Source organism: Perca flavescens, chromosome 10 (genome assembly GCF_004354835.1).
Source record: "Perca flavescens isolate YP-PL-M2 chromosome 10, PFLA_1.0, whole genome shotgun sequence".
NCBI classification, from domain to species: Eukaryota; Metazoa; Chordata; class Actinopteri; order Perciformes; family Percidae; genus Perca; species Perca flavescens.
The window spans coordinates 26822130-26836665 of NC_041340.1; the positions used below are offsets into that span (position 1 = coordinate 26822130).

General features: G+C 44.8%; 1 protein-coding gene across 3 annotated transcripts; it reads right to left on the reverse strand.

Moving 5' to 3' along the window:
* Window positions 1-561: 561 nt before the first annotated feature.
* On the reverse strand, window positions 562-11781 carry pcdh18b (protocadherin 18b). 3 transcript variants are annotated; one of them, XM_028589456.1, is made up of 4 exons: window positions 8915-11781; window positions 8361-8416; window positions 7396-7565; window positions 562-1755 (listed from the first exon to the last, which is right to left on the reverse strand). In XM_028589456.1, exons 1-4 carry the CDS (start codon window positions 11405-11407, stop codon window positions 800-802), a joined length of 3675 nt encoding a protein of 1224 aa, XP_028445257.1. In that variant the 5' UTR covers window positions 11408-11781; the 3' UTR covers window positions 562-799. The 3 variants fall into 3 exon arrangements, with proteins under 3 accessions (XP_028445257.1, XP_028445258.1, XP_028445256.1); XM_028589457.1 differs by having other exon boundaries at window positions 7450-7565; window positions 8361-8449; XM_028589455.1 differs by having other exon boundaries at window positions 8361-8449.
* Window positions 11782-14536: the final 2755 nt, after the last annotated feature.

The following is a 14536-nucleotide window of genomic DNA, read 5'->3' on the forward strand; positions in this document are numbered from 1 at the left end:
TTGTGAACTTTTATGTTTAATTATGCAAATGAGGCATTGTCTTATTAAATATGTGCTAATTTGCATAAATAACGGTGTTGCAATACAAAACAGTGTTTTGCACTTCAACTCCTTTTAGAGTGAAGTCTTGTTCATGTGAGATCATACATATACACTTTCTTGGTTATACAACACATCAAATACTATAGAAGCTCCCAGTGCCACAAAAAAACTCAAACACAGTATAAAACACAGACACCGGAATAATATTTGTGTATCATTTTTATTTGTGTACCGTCCCCTTCCCCACAATAATCCACAAAGACACGTGTCCATTAATTCACTGATATATTCATGTATACATATCATAGTGACAAATAAAAAAGAATCACAATACAAAAGACAATTTAAATATGTAGAATGTCCATCGCATGTCAAAGTCTTGATTCAACTTTTTTTTTACTCAACATGCATTCAAAATATAAAAAATAGACTTTTTATGTTAAGTTTATATACACTTTTTTTTTTATAAATATAAGTATACAAATGTATTTTTAAAATACAAAGATAAATACAGTCACATAGTGTACATTGTGTACTTAACCAGCAATTACAAACAATTTTTTTGGATATTTAGCATTCACAAAACACAATTATTACATTAGAAATGCAACTTTAACGACAATTGCGGGTCTTGTTTTTTGCCTTCATTTTCCTCGTCCTTCTCTTTGCCACCCGTAGATCCTCACTTTTTATTGGGAAGTAAAGGAAACAGTCAGTGGGGTGGTAAATAAATAAAAGAGGATACGAAACAGGAAGTCTAGCTCTGCCGGACATCCTGTAAGAGTTTGTTGATCTCGGCTACCAGCTCGCTGGCGTCCACCAGCTCGTGTCGGCTGTCGCTGCGTTTGCCCTGAAAGTGGCTGAGCACAGAGTCAAAATCGTCCTCCTCGTAGTTCTCCGGGATCTCCTCCATGGCCGGGAGCCACTTGGAGGAGGGCCCGGGGAGCGCCACCGGCACTGGCACAGGCGCGGGGGACGGCTGCACCAGAGTGGGGCTGACCAGTGCCGTGAGAAGGGGGCTGTTGTGGGTTTTGGGGGTGTGGCCGCTGTTCTGGGGGCTGTTTTTGGGTGCCTGCGAGCCCTTGTGGCTGCTGCTCTGGGAGCCGAGCTTGGTGCTGGGTTTCAGGGTGTGGTAGCTGCCCCCCTGGTGGTGGCCAGATGGGCCGATGCTGCTTCCCGGGTTCTGAAAGTGGGTGTTGGCGGCCCAGGCTGCCACGCCCTGCTGGTGGACGGAGGGATTGGGCTTGCCGGGGAGATGGCCCCTCCTGCGATCCAAAGATCCAGTCATAGGTACCACCACCCCGCTGAGACTAGTCCCCTTCTGGTTCTCGTTGACCTGGACGTACGAGTCCAGACCCTGGGGTAGCAAGCGCTGGAACACACTGCTCATCTCTGACAGCAACGACGTGGTCCCACACAAGTCTTCGTCTGTGGCCTCGCCCCCGGCGTCCCCTCGCTCCTCCTCGTCTCCACCGTCTTCACCCCCCAGGTCCTTGCCGAAGGTGGAGAAGCTCTGGTTCCGGGCAGGGCCGGCGTCGGTGCACGGCTGCGGGGTCTTTTCCTGGGAGAGGTCGGTTGCTTGGCGGCCTTCTTCTCCAGGGATGTAGAGGTTGCTGCGGTAGTCGGAGGACGAGGCCGGGGAGGCCAGGGGGGGCATCCAGCACTGATCTGAGTGACCCAGGACACGGCACTCTTCCGTGCAGAGCCTCATAGCTGCGAGAAAAGACAGAAATACTCGTAAGTAATCACAAATACTGAGCTGTGATGCAGCGAAAAGCACAAAATCCAACTAGAACCAGAGAATTTGTCAACTTTGGTTGATTAATCAACTGAAACCATTAATTGCCTAACTGTTTCAGCTGCATTGACTGCAGTCCCGTGAAAACAGTGGACCTCCATATTTGGTGATTTCTAAGTTTTCAGACAAACTGAAGGATGGGCTTACGAAATTCTCCCCATTGCTTTGGCTAAAAAAAAAAGTCCTTTAAAACCCCATTAATAAGTTGGTAGTAATAGTTTCAAATGTTTTGTCAGTCCTTTAAACAAGGCTGTTTTCTTGAAAAGTTGACGTTTTGAACATAAGCATTTGGTCATTATGCACATTATATCTAATTGAGTGCTCACATACAGCATAGTGTTTATATTAGCTGTATCTTGCAGATAACACTCAGCGTTGTCAGAATGTTATGTGTATGTACATTTTTTTCATGTTGGAACAAAAACAACCACAAATCTGATCACAAAATCAAAGAGCTACAAAGATGATTCCTGTCAGTTGAGTCTTTTTTGCCATCCAGCTAATATTTGCCTGCCTCTCCTCAGGTGTTTGTGACGCGCTGTCTCTGGAAACACGGTTGAAATTTTCCCCTAATTAGTCTGAAAGGCTCTCTGCAGGAGCACCGCCTGCTACAGTACCTTCCAATGTATTTACCACAGAGAGACAATTTCAGCAAGGCCGATCAATGCCTATTACCCATTCAAAATAACTCCTCTTCTAAAAGCCCTGCATTTTTCCCTTTCAAGTCGCTCTTTTCAATATTAAATCTTCAAATAGAAAATCTCTGAAGAATAAATTAGACAAATCAAATATGCCAACTTAAAGCCTTCATTAAAGGAGTGCAGCGCTTTTGAGTCCTGCTATTGAGGGACTTCATTATCCCCTCATTAACATGAAAGGAACATTTATAATACATCTTAGAGCAGATGAAAAGTGCATTTGGGTGCACTGAAAGAGGAAAAAACAGTGCGTAGGCAGCGGCAGATTGGGTGCTCTGCTGATGAAAGGGTGAAAATGAAAGATTTAACCCAACTGATTTGTGTGTAAAAATGAAAGAAAGAACATGTCAGGCAAACATTAACTGAAAGCCAGCCCGTCTGTTTGACTGTAGTGTCAATTCAGCTGACTTACTGTAGGATTCCCTTGCCAATAAATTATCAGACTAGTTTTATTCAGAACCATAGACTGGAAGGTTTGCTGCGCATGTCTTTGTTTACTTCAGAGCTTTTCTTAAGCAAATTTTATCCGAACACAAATTCTACTTTTATCCATGATAAGAAGCATTGGGGCAGTTATCCACTGAGCAGGGGGAAACCCAGTAAGTGGTGGCAGTGAGATCTAGGCTACAATTACATTGCTACGTTTTGGTTTTTAAGTGGAGTTTTGAGCCAAAGGCGATCTCCGTGTTTTTAGCTCCAGTAAAAGAACTAATCTCCGTTTAAACACGCCCCAAACTTGCAAAAACTGCGGTTTGATGAAAAAGAGAAAAAAAAGTGATTCCCCCAACACCATGCTTTTCGATGATGTTCACATTGCATAATTACGTCACTTCATAACGTTCCCATGGCAACAGGGGAAAATGGCTGCTCTTGTGTGAAGTAAACGCAACATTTTTCAACTTTCTGCTAAGATATATGGGACTTTTTTGCAACGAAAATGTGGGGATTATAAAATCATGCAAGCCCTGCATATTTTGCGCGGAAATCTGCAATTTATGCGGCGAAAGTGCAGCGTATTTGAAAAAATGCAGCCCCTGCATCAATATGCGGACTTTGGCTGATTATGCATTGAATTATGCGATCGCATAATCACGTTTTTCTGGAGGGACTGTATTTGGGACACTGGCAAAGGACCATAGACCAAGAAGACCTTGTAAATTTCGTTTTGTCTTAAAAAATTCCTCAATTTTAAAAAAGTGTGTTGCTATTCTGTCTTTAAATACAAAAAAGTAGTTTCAGTTTGGTTTCAGTTTTTCTTGAAGACTTTAGATTAATTCTGTTTCAGCTAGTTTACTTTATTTATTTTGTATAATTTTAATGTCTGCATGTTTTAGTATGGAATTTGAGTGGTTAGTCTAGCTTAGCATTCGGACAGGAAGGAAAATAGCTTGGCTTGTCTATAAAGACTAAAGTAACCTGTAAAGTTCCCTAATTAGCATGTTATATCTTGTTTGTTTGATCAGACAGGCATTTTTTTTCAAACAGCCATCTGGGCTTTTAGGGGGTATTAATCATTCTTGACAAACAACTATCTGGCCTGGATATATAGCATGGGTGGACAGATTCGGTCAGTGAGCACAGCTTTTGCTTTGGTCTCTCTCTCTATTTCTGAACTTAAAGAGTTACCCTCTAAAAGAAGGCAAAAAAGTGTATTTCCCAAGGGGTCATATCATTTGGGCAAAAAGAAAAAAAGCTAAATAGCATACATATCTTTTAATTCCTTAGATAAATGTAATGTTTTCTTACAAGGTTCTTAAAGCATTTGAGCCTGGAGTTACATTCCCTAGTGATATACTGTATACCATCTTCCTCATCTAGATTGGGCTACAAACAAAGACTTTCTACCTCATTCTTCCCTTGTGCAGGGAGGGCTACCATTTCCAGCCTAATGACAGGGCACTGACTAAACGCTGCTCGAAATCATCCATGCTGCACTGGACATGGGGGCGGGAGGCGGGGTGAACGTACAGAAGGAGAAAGGTGAGCTTTGAGATGTAATTATGCTCTTCAGGGCTTAATCACGAGCGCAACTCGGCGCCGACTCCATAGCAACTATTCGTCACATGGCAATTAAATGCCTCCTTTTCATCGGAGGAGCATAAGGGCTTCGGTTTGGACGGCTGAAAGTGAAGGCTTGAATGTGGGAAAGACGGAGAGTGACTAACGAGCAGAGCTACGAAGGAAGGGAGGGAGGGAGGGAGAAAGTGTTAGTGATGAGATTGTCTGCCCGTCTGGGTCGACTTTAATTGGGATGTAGCTCAAATGCAATGTCGAGTGATGGCTGTGTGGGAAGCTGGCTGAATAGAAGCGGGAGCTCTGGGAGGAGAGCGATGGCGCAATAAAACAAGCTGCGGCAGCTTGCAACCTGGGTGACGTTTGCAAAAGACAGGCTGAGAGACTTTTAGAGGGTGCGACCGAGCGCTTGCTAGGTGGGTAGAATATTTCAAAGTCGGTAGGGTCAATCAATGTTCAACGAGTGTTCAAAGTTCTTCCTTGTTAACTGCTAACTGTGGAGAGGATGGAAACTGCATGCAGTGAGACAGTAGGGAGAAGAGATGGGTGGCTGATGGTGGCTGCAAAGGAGGATCAGTTGAGCTATCTGGAGAGATATCTCAAGAACTTAGCGACAGTGAGGTGAAACTCTGTGGTTGAGTACGTTCAGTATCATTCACAAACCTCCAAGGCCGATGCACATGCAACCACTTGTAATGCAGAACGAAAAAGGCATGCCGACATAGCTCAAACAGTGTTATGCTAACAAGCAGAGTGAGGTATGGCATTTTGATTTTACAGAAATTGAAACATAATGGGACGCCCTGGTAGCGCACCTGGTAGAGTGTGCGCCCCATGTACCGAGGCCCAGGGTTTAAATGCAACCTGTGGCCTTTTGCTTCATGTCTTTCCCCTCTCTGTCCTGTCAACTGTTCTAATGCCCAAAAAGTATCTTAAAAAATAAATAATTGAAAGATTAACTTAGAATCATTCAAGTCCATCTTAATAGGTACATTGAGATATCGATAAGTGTTCACTTCCAAGCTTCTCTTCGCTGTATGTGATGGGGGACAAAAATCTAGAGTTGTTTACCAGTATTGGAAAATGCCTCCGAAACAAATTTAGCACTGCAAAAAAATCTACTTTCAAGTAGTTTATTTAGGTTATTATTACTGTTGCCTGTCAAACTAGATAATAATAATAAAAGAAAGTTCTATGGCAACGTTTTTTAAGCCAAAGACCCCTTAATTGAGAGAGACGGATCAGGGACCTCTTACTTTTTTCTTTTTACACACATATTGGTAATTGGTATCAACCGATACACAAGTTCAGGTATCGGAATCGGGTAAAAATGGTGTTGAAACATAGTCCATAGTCAAATCCATAGTCCTAGCTCTGTGTAAAATGCCTTCTTAAGTTCAGCTGTAGCTAATGTAATGCTTCAGAATCAATATCAAGTAGGCATCTTCCAAATTGAATTTATTTTTGTACAAGACCCCGTCTACATCTCCAGGAACACTGAAACAATGCTAGAGTAGTCCCAGTTTCTAAAGGCTGTAACTTTGGTAGATATCCACCTGATTTGTGTAACTCAGACTGCTGAACCTTTGCCTGAACTTTGGAATGCCTTTTTGCACAAAATGAGGACTGTGGATGTTGTCCCATGTCCTTTACGTTGGGACTGTGCCAACGTAAAAGTACGGATAGGAAGAATGATTGCAGCAACCAATAACTCTATCATTGTTTATGTATCTAAATTGAGTATCGTATTAAGAAAGTCTTAAAAAATTAGAAACATATCCTTTAAGATGTATAATTCAAAACTATATGTTTGATCCTTTTGTTAAAAATTGATTGAACACATCAATATATGTCAGTGGAAGAAATGTGCCACAACCTCTAGATGGGGTTGCTACGCCATTTTCAAAGATTCAAGAATGAAATGGTGGGCCTGTGTTTGCTCAGAGTAGAGAGCCTATACTTACTGACCATCTGGTAAAATGGATTGAATCATTTATTACACTGAATAGATATATCATGGTTATTGTACATCTTTTGGAACTGAGTGATTAGTTGATTACTCAATTTGTCAATCAACATAAAATGAATTGGCAACAGCTGAAGTAAAAATACCCAACTGGTTCCAGCCTCTAAAATGTCACTTTTTTCTGCTTTTCTCCATCTCTACATGTACGTAAACTGAATATCTTTTGGTTTGGAACTGCTAGAGACGTCGTCTTGGGATCTGGAAACTCGTCATTTTTCACTATTTTCTGACTTTTATAAAGCAATCCATTAATTAACTATTCAACAAAGTAGATTATTTAGCAGATTTTCCTTCAACTCTCTGTATTCAATTTATTGAATACAGTGTAAGGTTGTTTTTTAAACCTACATAGAACTGCACAGTCTAATCAAGTAATCAATTAGCTGTCAATCGGTTTGAGTAATGTTTTTAGAAAATTGAGTCCAGCTTCTTAAATGTGAATATTTTCTATTTCTGTCATCTGTGACAGTAAACTGAATATCATAGAGTTGTGCACAAAACAAGACATTTGAGGATGTGATAATGGGCTTTGGGAAACACTGATTCACATTTTTCACCATTTTCTCACATTTTAGAGGCCGAACAACTAATCGAACAATCGAGAAAATAATCAATAGACTGGTCAACAATGAAAATAATCGTTAGTTGCAGCCCTGAACCTACAGCACAACATAAGGATTTTGTGAACTGATGCATTGTAAAAAACTGATGAACGACTGAAGTTGGGATTGACAGCTATGCTAAGACAGAAAGGGGTTGGGGATGGGATATGAAGGGAGGGTTTGTGGGGTGTGCTGGATGGGTGGCCAGGGGTGTACCTGCATGCGTTCTGTGCTGGCCATCAGGGGCATATATCTCAGTAAAGCCCTCACCAAGGAGCCGGTCCATGGGTGACTCCCTGCCAGGCTCGTAGTCGCTGTCCCCTGCCTCGCTGTCTCCACGGCCGCTGTCCTTCAGACTGAACTTATCCATCTCATTCAGGGCATATCTGCACACAGAGACAAGCAGAACATTTGATACCTTCCTCATAGAGGGCTGGCTGGTCATTGACAAGGGCTGGATATCGTTCAAAAATGTCGATACCGGTAGCGATACCAATACCGTGAATTTGATAACGGTTCCTAAACAATACTGTTTTTTCAATACCAATGTTATAAAACAAAAATAAATAACATTACATATCACGGCACAAATCTTTTTATGTATTTTTCAGCTCCTACTACGTGAACCGTCTCTTTTCCTGCATGTCTCTACGACGTGTAATGTTAGACAGCCAATCACCATCATTATTAGATCTTGGTAGAAGCATACTGCATGCTTATTGGCTCACTAACGCTGATGAGATTTACTCCTTAGGTATTGAAATTGGGTATTGAATGACGAGGCATTTTTCGATACTCGATACTTTAGAGGCAATTCGGTCACTGCCTAAAATTTATTGAATTCGGTACCCAGCCCTATCATTGATAATACTATTATGAAATAGTTAAGGGAATGCCATGCTACTGATAGATAATAAGGTGCAGAGAGCGCTCTGCAGGAGAGGTTTTACATAAAATTATGCAAATGTGAAGTTATTGAGCATACAGTTTGACACTAAACCAAAATGCTACTGGATATGGATTTAAGGGACTATGTGAAAGTACTGACAACATACAAAATCATATGGAAATGATATTGTAGAGGTGTACAATATGACTATAAGTATCACTTTATTTTGACCTTACTTCTGCCAATGTCTGACAATAAAGGCTTTGAAAGCATCGTTGAGTGTGCGCATTACCTGTAGCTCCGGGTGTATTTGTTGCCTCTGAAGCTTGGTCGTGGCTGGTACTGGCCCTGATGGAGCATGGACAGAAGCTGTGAGACTTGCTACAATCCCAAGAGAGAAAAAAACAAAACAAAAAAGAAAACAAAAAAAAAAGAAAAAAAAGGAAAAAATGAAGAGGGGAAAATGAATGGAGTCAAACAAGCAAGGCCACAAGACAATGTTTCAGGGAGGGGGGGTAATTTTGGGGAAGGGTGAGGGATGGCATGACAATTGTGACTTGCTCCTGAATGTGATGATCAACAAAAACACGACACAAACAGCTGAGGGTAACAGAATATGGGAGCAATTGATCAATCCGGAACAAATACCGAGTAATAGACGCACAACGTGCATAGCATATGATTTTGGATACAAATATTGCAAGTGGATTATCTTTTGGTGCATTATTGATTCGTAAAACAGATAGAATAGCTGAATGTTTATGCACAAACAGCAATCATGATGACAGAGCATCTAGGTTTCAAATCAATTCAACTAAAAGCATGACAGAAACTGAATTGTCTCACCTCTACAGGAGGGGTGGCGTGGGCCAGCTCTAGTGCAAAGTTCTCCGGCACATGATTGGAGGAGATGGTGACCAGGCTGTTGAGCGACTGGCGGCTGTGATGGCTCTGCCTGCTCCCCAGGGTACCCCTCTCAGGTGTAGGGGAGGCTGAGGGGGAGCGCGGGTGGGCCCTCACCACCGGCAGAGTCCCATTGATGGTTGGGACCAGGGTGATATCCGCCTTGTGGATCTGCCTTGCGGGCTTCTTTGGGTGGTTCTGGTAGCTGTTCTCCGCCACGCGACAGTTGTAGTTGTGTCTGGGGTCTTTCTTTTCGCGGTTGCAGCGGGCGGTGGCAAACATCACCATGACGATGAGCAGCAGAGCGCAAACAGCGCCCAGAGAGATGATGACGATGAGGGAGAGATCCAGCGGCGCCTGGCTGGAGCCGGTGGGGTAGAGAGGGGGGAGGATGTCCATATTCTCCTGCAGGGAGAGCCTGAAGAGGGCTACTGTGAGCAGCCGAATGGTGCCCCTGTCCTGCACTTCCACCCTGATCTCCATCACGTCCCGTGGAGCCTGCACCAGGCTGGCGTTGGTCCTGAGCTCACATCGCCGGGCGTCCATCACAAACAGCCCGTCCTCGTTGCCGCCGACGATGGCGCAGCTCACTTCTCCATTGGCGCCGGCGTCGCGGTCCGTGACTTTGAGTGCGGTGATCAGCTGACCGGGCGATGCGTACTTCCACACCGGCAGCTCGGCGGTGTGGTTTCGGAGGGACGGGGAGTGAATGATGGGCGCGTTGTCATTTTCATCCAGAACAGTCAGCAGGACGGTGGTGTTGGTCGTCAGCACGGGGTTCCCCCCGTCGCGTGCCTGCACGGTGAAGGCGATCCGGCTGACGTCTTCGTGGTCAAAGCTGCGTAAGGCGTAGATGGCGCCATTGGAAGGGTCAATGGTGACGTAGGTGGAGATGGGGCTCCCCTGCACCAGAGCATCTAGGACGGTGTAGGTGACCTGGCCATTGGTGCCCAGGTCTGGATCGGAGGCCACCACGGTCATCAGGTAGGCTCCGGGAGAGTTGTTCTCGGATTTGAAGACCTCGTAGCGGCTCTTTTCGAAAAACGGAGGATTGTCGTTTTCGTCCAGCACCTGGACGGTGAAGTGTTTGATGGTGGAGAGGCTGGGGGAGCCCCTGTCCTCGGCTATGACCGTCAGACTGTACTCTGACCTCTTCTCCCTGTCCAAGGAGACATTGGTGAGGATCATGTAGTTCTTCTCGTAGGTCTTCTGGAGTCTGAAGTGGCCGTGGCCGTGTAGTCTGCACACCACCTCGCCATTGAGCCCTGCGTCGCTGTCGTCCACGCGTACCAGAGCTATGAAGGTGTCCACTGGGGCGCCCTCTGAAATGTACGCCACTTCCTCTTTGCCAGGCGTCATCAGGTTGATGTTTATCTCAGGTTTGTTGTCGTTGACATCCGCCACCTTCACCACAATTTTGCAAAGCCCAGGAATGGAATTAGGGCCCAAGTCGTGGGCCTGGACATCCAGCTCATAGGAGGCAGTGGTTTCAAAGTCCACTTTTTTAATAAGAGTAATGTGGCCATTTTCTGGGTTTATCTTAAATGTTTCCAAGATCTTTGGCGAGACGTGACTGCTGAAAGAGTATACTATTTTCCCATTAGTGCCCTCGTCCGGATCTGTGGCGTTTAAATCAATGATCAGAGTCCCTAGGGGGGAGTTTTCCAGCAAATTGATGATATAAGCCTGCTCATCAAAGGCTGGGCTGTTGTCGTTGGAATCCGAGATGCTGATCTTGAGCAAAGTGGAGCCAGACTTTGGGGGCACGCCGTTATCCGAGGCCGTGAGCTGCAGCTGGTAACTGGACTGCACCTCCCGGTCCAAGTCCCTCATCACCACCAGCTCTGCGTACTTGGCCCCGTCCGTCCGGGTCCTTATGTCGATCTTGAAGAAGTTATTGGGCGTTAGGGAATATGTGTGCAGGGAGTTTTCTCCGACGTCCGCGTCCATGGCGCCGTCCAGCGGGACGCGCGTCCCCACGGATGCGCTCTCGGAGATCTCGATGGGTACAATGGCACGGGAGAAGTGCGGCGAGTTGTCGTTTATGTCCAGCACTTCGACCTCCACATGGAACAGCTGCAGGTACTCCGTCGGGAGTGTGACCACGTCGAATTCAATCGAGCAGTTGGAGTTTTTCTCGCAAAGCTTCTCGCGGTCGATTTTGGTGCCAATACTGATCTCCCCGTCCTCCTCTCGGACAGACAGGAACGGCGTACTCCCCCGCTGCATAGCGCGGAACCGAAAGGTCAGGGAACTCGGCAGTTTGGACAGAACCCCGGCTACATCTTCCTTTAACCGTGCAATAACCGTGCCCACTTTCTGCTCCTCGTAAACTTTATATTTCAAAGTCTTACCGGTTGCGCCGTGCACAAGCGCGACCAAAAGCAGTAGTTTGAATGGTGCCGAAGAGAATATATTTCCTTTTGTTTGGATCATTTTTGCCCTTATCTTCTGTAAGAACACTGTGGTGATTACTTCCACCCAGGGGGGGGGGGAAATCCTGGGGGGAGAGAGGGAATAGATGTCTTCTCAGACGTCTGGCATGTTAAATCCTCCGCTGCTGCTGCTCACGGTCGCAAAGAAAACTCCGCAAAATAGATAATAAATAAATAAATAAATAGATAAATAGGCTGTGTAAGTAAACTGTCCTTCTTTTTGGAAAAAAAGAAGTGCACACAAAAAGCAGAACCGTGGCTTTATCCTTGTAGACAGATCTGTTGCATATAGCGACATATGCACGTCGCCTCGTGAGTGTGCGCCTGTATGTCCAGGCGAAGAAAAGACGCAGCTTTCTCCCAGTCTGTGTGTGAGAGTGAGTGAGGGACTGAGTGAGCGAGAGAAAGAGGAGGGAGTCTGTGTGTGTGCGCGCGCGCCCTGCTTCTTGCGCTCTGTTCTGTCGCCTCTCCAGTCTCTCTCTCTCTCCGCCCGCCCCGCACCCAAACTGCGTCTCTTTTCCACACACAAAAACACCCCCCCACCTCTTCCACTCCCTCGCCCCCTCTGCTCCTAAATCACCAGAATGGCCTCCTTCGAGCAGCACAGGAGGGACTATTGATGGGAGCCCCGTTTCTTTCCCCCACCTCCCTCCCTCCTCAACACAGAAGAGACATCCCCAGTATCGAAAGTGTGCCACAACAATGGGCCAGAGGAGGAAATATTCTGGGCTCAGGCACCTTTCAACACAACCACACACTGACCCGCGGCAGACTTACATTGTTATGGTTGCGATTCACAACGTGTGCCAACTCGGGTCTGTTGTCGGGCGTGCCTAAAACGCCAAGTTGTCCCTCTCAGAATAATAATGCCACGGGGAAGGACACATGCCCATGACTCAGAGGTGGTTATGAGTCCGAGGCGCAAACTTTAAACCCAAAAGTATATGAATAAAAATCCCGTTATATCACTTTTACAATTGTTGGTTATATTTTCTTTTTGCGGCACACTCTCTCCATCAGTTGAATCAATGCCACCACATCTGAATTTACGCCTGGCTGTTTTCTGACCGAGCAAGTGTATCCAGCTTTAAATGAAGACGTGACAAGTCTGATGCCAAATATTCCAGGAGTCTCTGTGGTTGTGTGAGCCCCACCGTAAAATCAGATACATCCGTAAAATAGTCCTGTAGTACAACTGAGTAGTCTGGTAAAGATATGTCATCATTTTCTTTTTGGGGCTTACAATATTTCTATTTATCTAAACTAGTAATGTATATGTTGTATTTGTGCGCAAATCAATACGTCTCCATCCCATTTTTATTTGTTAGTTTTTTTGCCAGTAAATCCCGGTTTATCTCCCTTACGAAATAGCAAGTTAATTTGGCTTTTGGTCATAGGTTGGGCACCCCACGTGTGCGTATCTTCATATCAAAATCAGTGTCAGACAGTTGAAACCAACAATGTTTTTGCGCGTTGGCTATATGACTCCTCAGTTTACCAAACCGAAAATGTACACCAAAATAATACAAAAACTTTCAGGACTGTTTACATGTTTTACATTTGAAAGCAAATGGCTCATTACAGATGGCTATTTAGTCAGAGTGATGAAATGTTTAGAACTTTTTTTTAGATCATTAGTCTCGGGATGTTTTCTCGATCTTTCCCTTTCTATTTCCGCTATAAATCACATTCTCACACTCACTAAAAGGGTTAGGTATGGCGAGTGCCTTGCCATCCACCCACAGCTGACCCCCACGTGTGCTCTCTTTTTACAAACACCCCCCCCCCCCCCTCCTCTTGCTGCATAATGATGTTGTATGGAAGCCTACATCTCTTGATCCCACGAAATTACCATCCCGCGAACTCAAAGTGTCTCTCAGAGAGCAAACAACTGGGCAAGCGGAGCTTTATGAGAGAATCACCAGGCCATCTGGCCCGGGCCTCCGACAGCCCAAACCTACAATTACCATCTATTCAGACCCAGCCGCCCCCCGGCCAAATAACACCAAGCGAGAATTAGCCCCAGCGCATGTCATATAAAATCCAATATCCTCATCATCTTGCTGTGGAAAAAAAAAACTATTCTAAACCACTTTTGTATGACTTTACTATTCAGCAATTTGAGGCAATCAGTGCACATTGGATTGCCTTTTTTTCCTGTGGATGTGTCATAGCTGCTGATATGACAGTAGATAGAATAAAAGGAAAGGAAGGGCATGAAGATGAAAGTGTCTGATAAGTGGTTTTATGGCATGTATGAATCCATTCTACGCTCTCTACATGGGTAAAAGTTCACATCACAGCAGTCATTTCTATAGTACATCATCATCAGTGTGTCACACACTCCAGTATTAAGCCAACAGAAGCCCATTTGGAATGTTCCCCAGATTCCTTTTGTGTCCCCCCCAAACCATTCCAAAAGTAATGAGTCGCGCTGCGCAGACTTATACTCTCAATAAGCTTCATTTGGAGTGCGAGCCATATCTGATAACCGCGGCGCTGATTGGTTTCAACAGAGCAAATTATCTGGAGCCGGCATCTTTGAGAGGATGCGTCTCTGTATTGGATTTTAGATTCCTATGTGACCCGTGGGAACGCAGGCTCTCTGCGCCGCCATCTGCCTTGGAGAAAACACATGGACATCACACAGCAACACACACACACACACACACACACACACACACACTGATGCTGAATGACCCAACAAGGGCAGAATGTCCATTCAGTCCACAGTTTAAAAATGCTCATTCCATGATTTTATGAAGGACTGCGGACGATTAGTTAGTGTCGATCCTATATGACCAGGACGAGCATCTTTTCTAGAATACACTCACATGTGTGTGATACCTAACCTTGAAGCCATGTTACGGAATGGCATATTCTGATGACCATAATATTGCCGAAATCCTCCAGTTATTTTTTTTTGTATTGATTTCTGAAGACAAACTGCACAACTTACTAATAATTGAATGTTTTTTGGTTATTGTTTTGGTCAAAGTGATGTATCAAAGACAGAACGCTGTCCTACAATAACACTGCTTCCACATGAAGTTATAGAGGATGTTTGCATGCAGCAAGATCGCATTCGGACACACTGTAGCCTACTGTAGGAATCCCACGCTGCCTTACT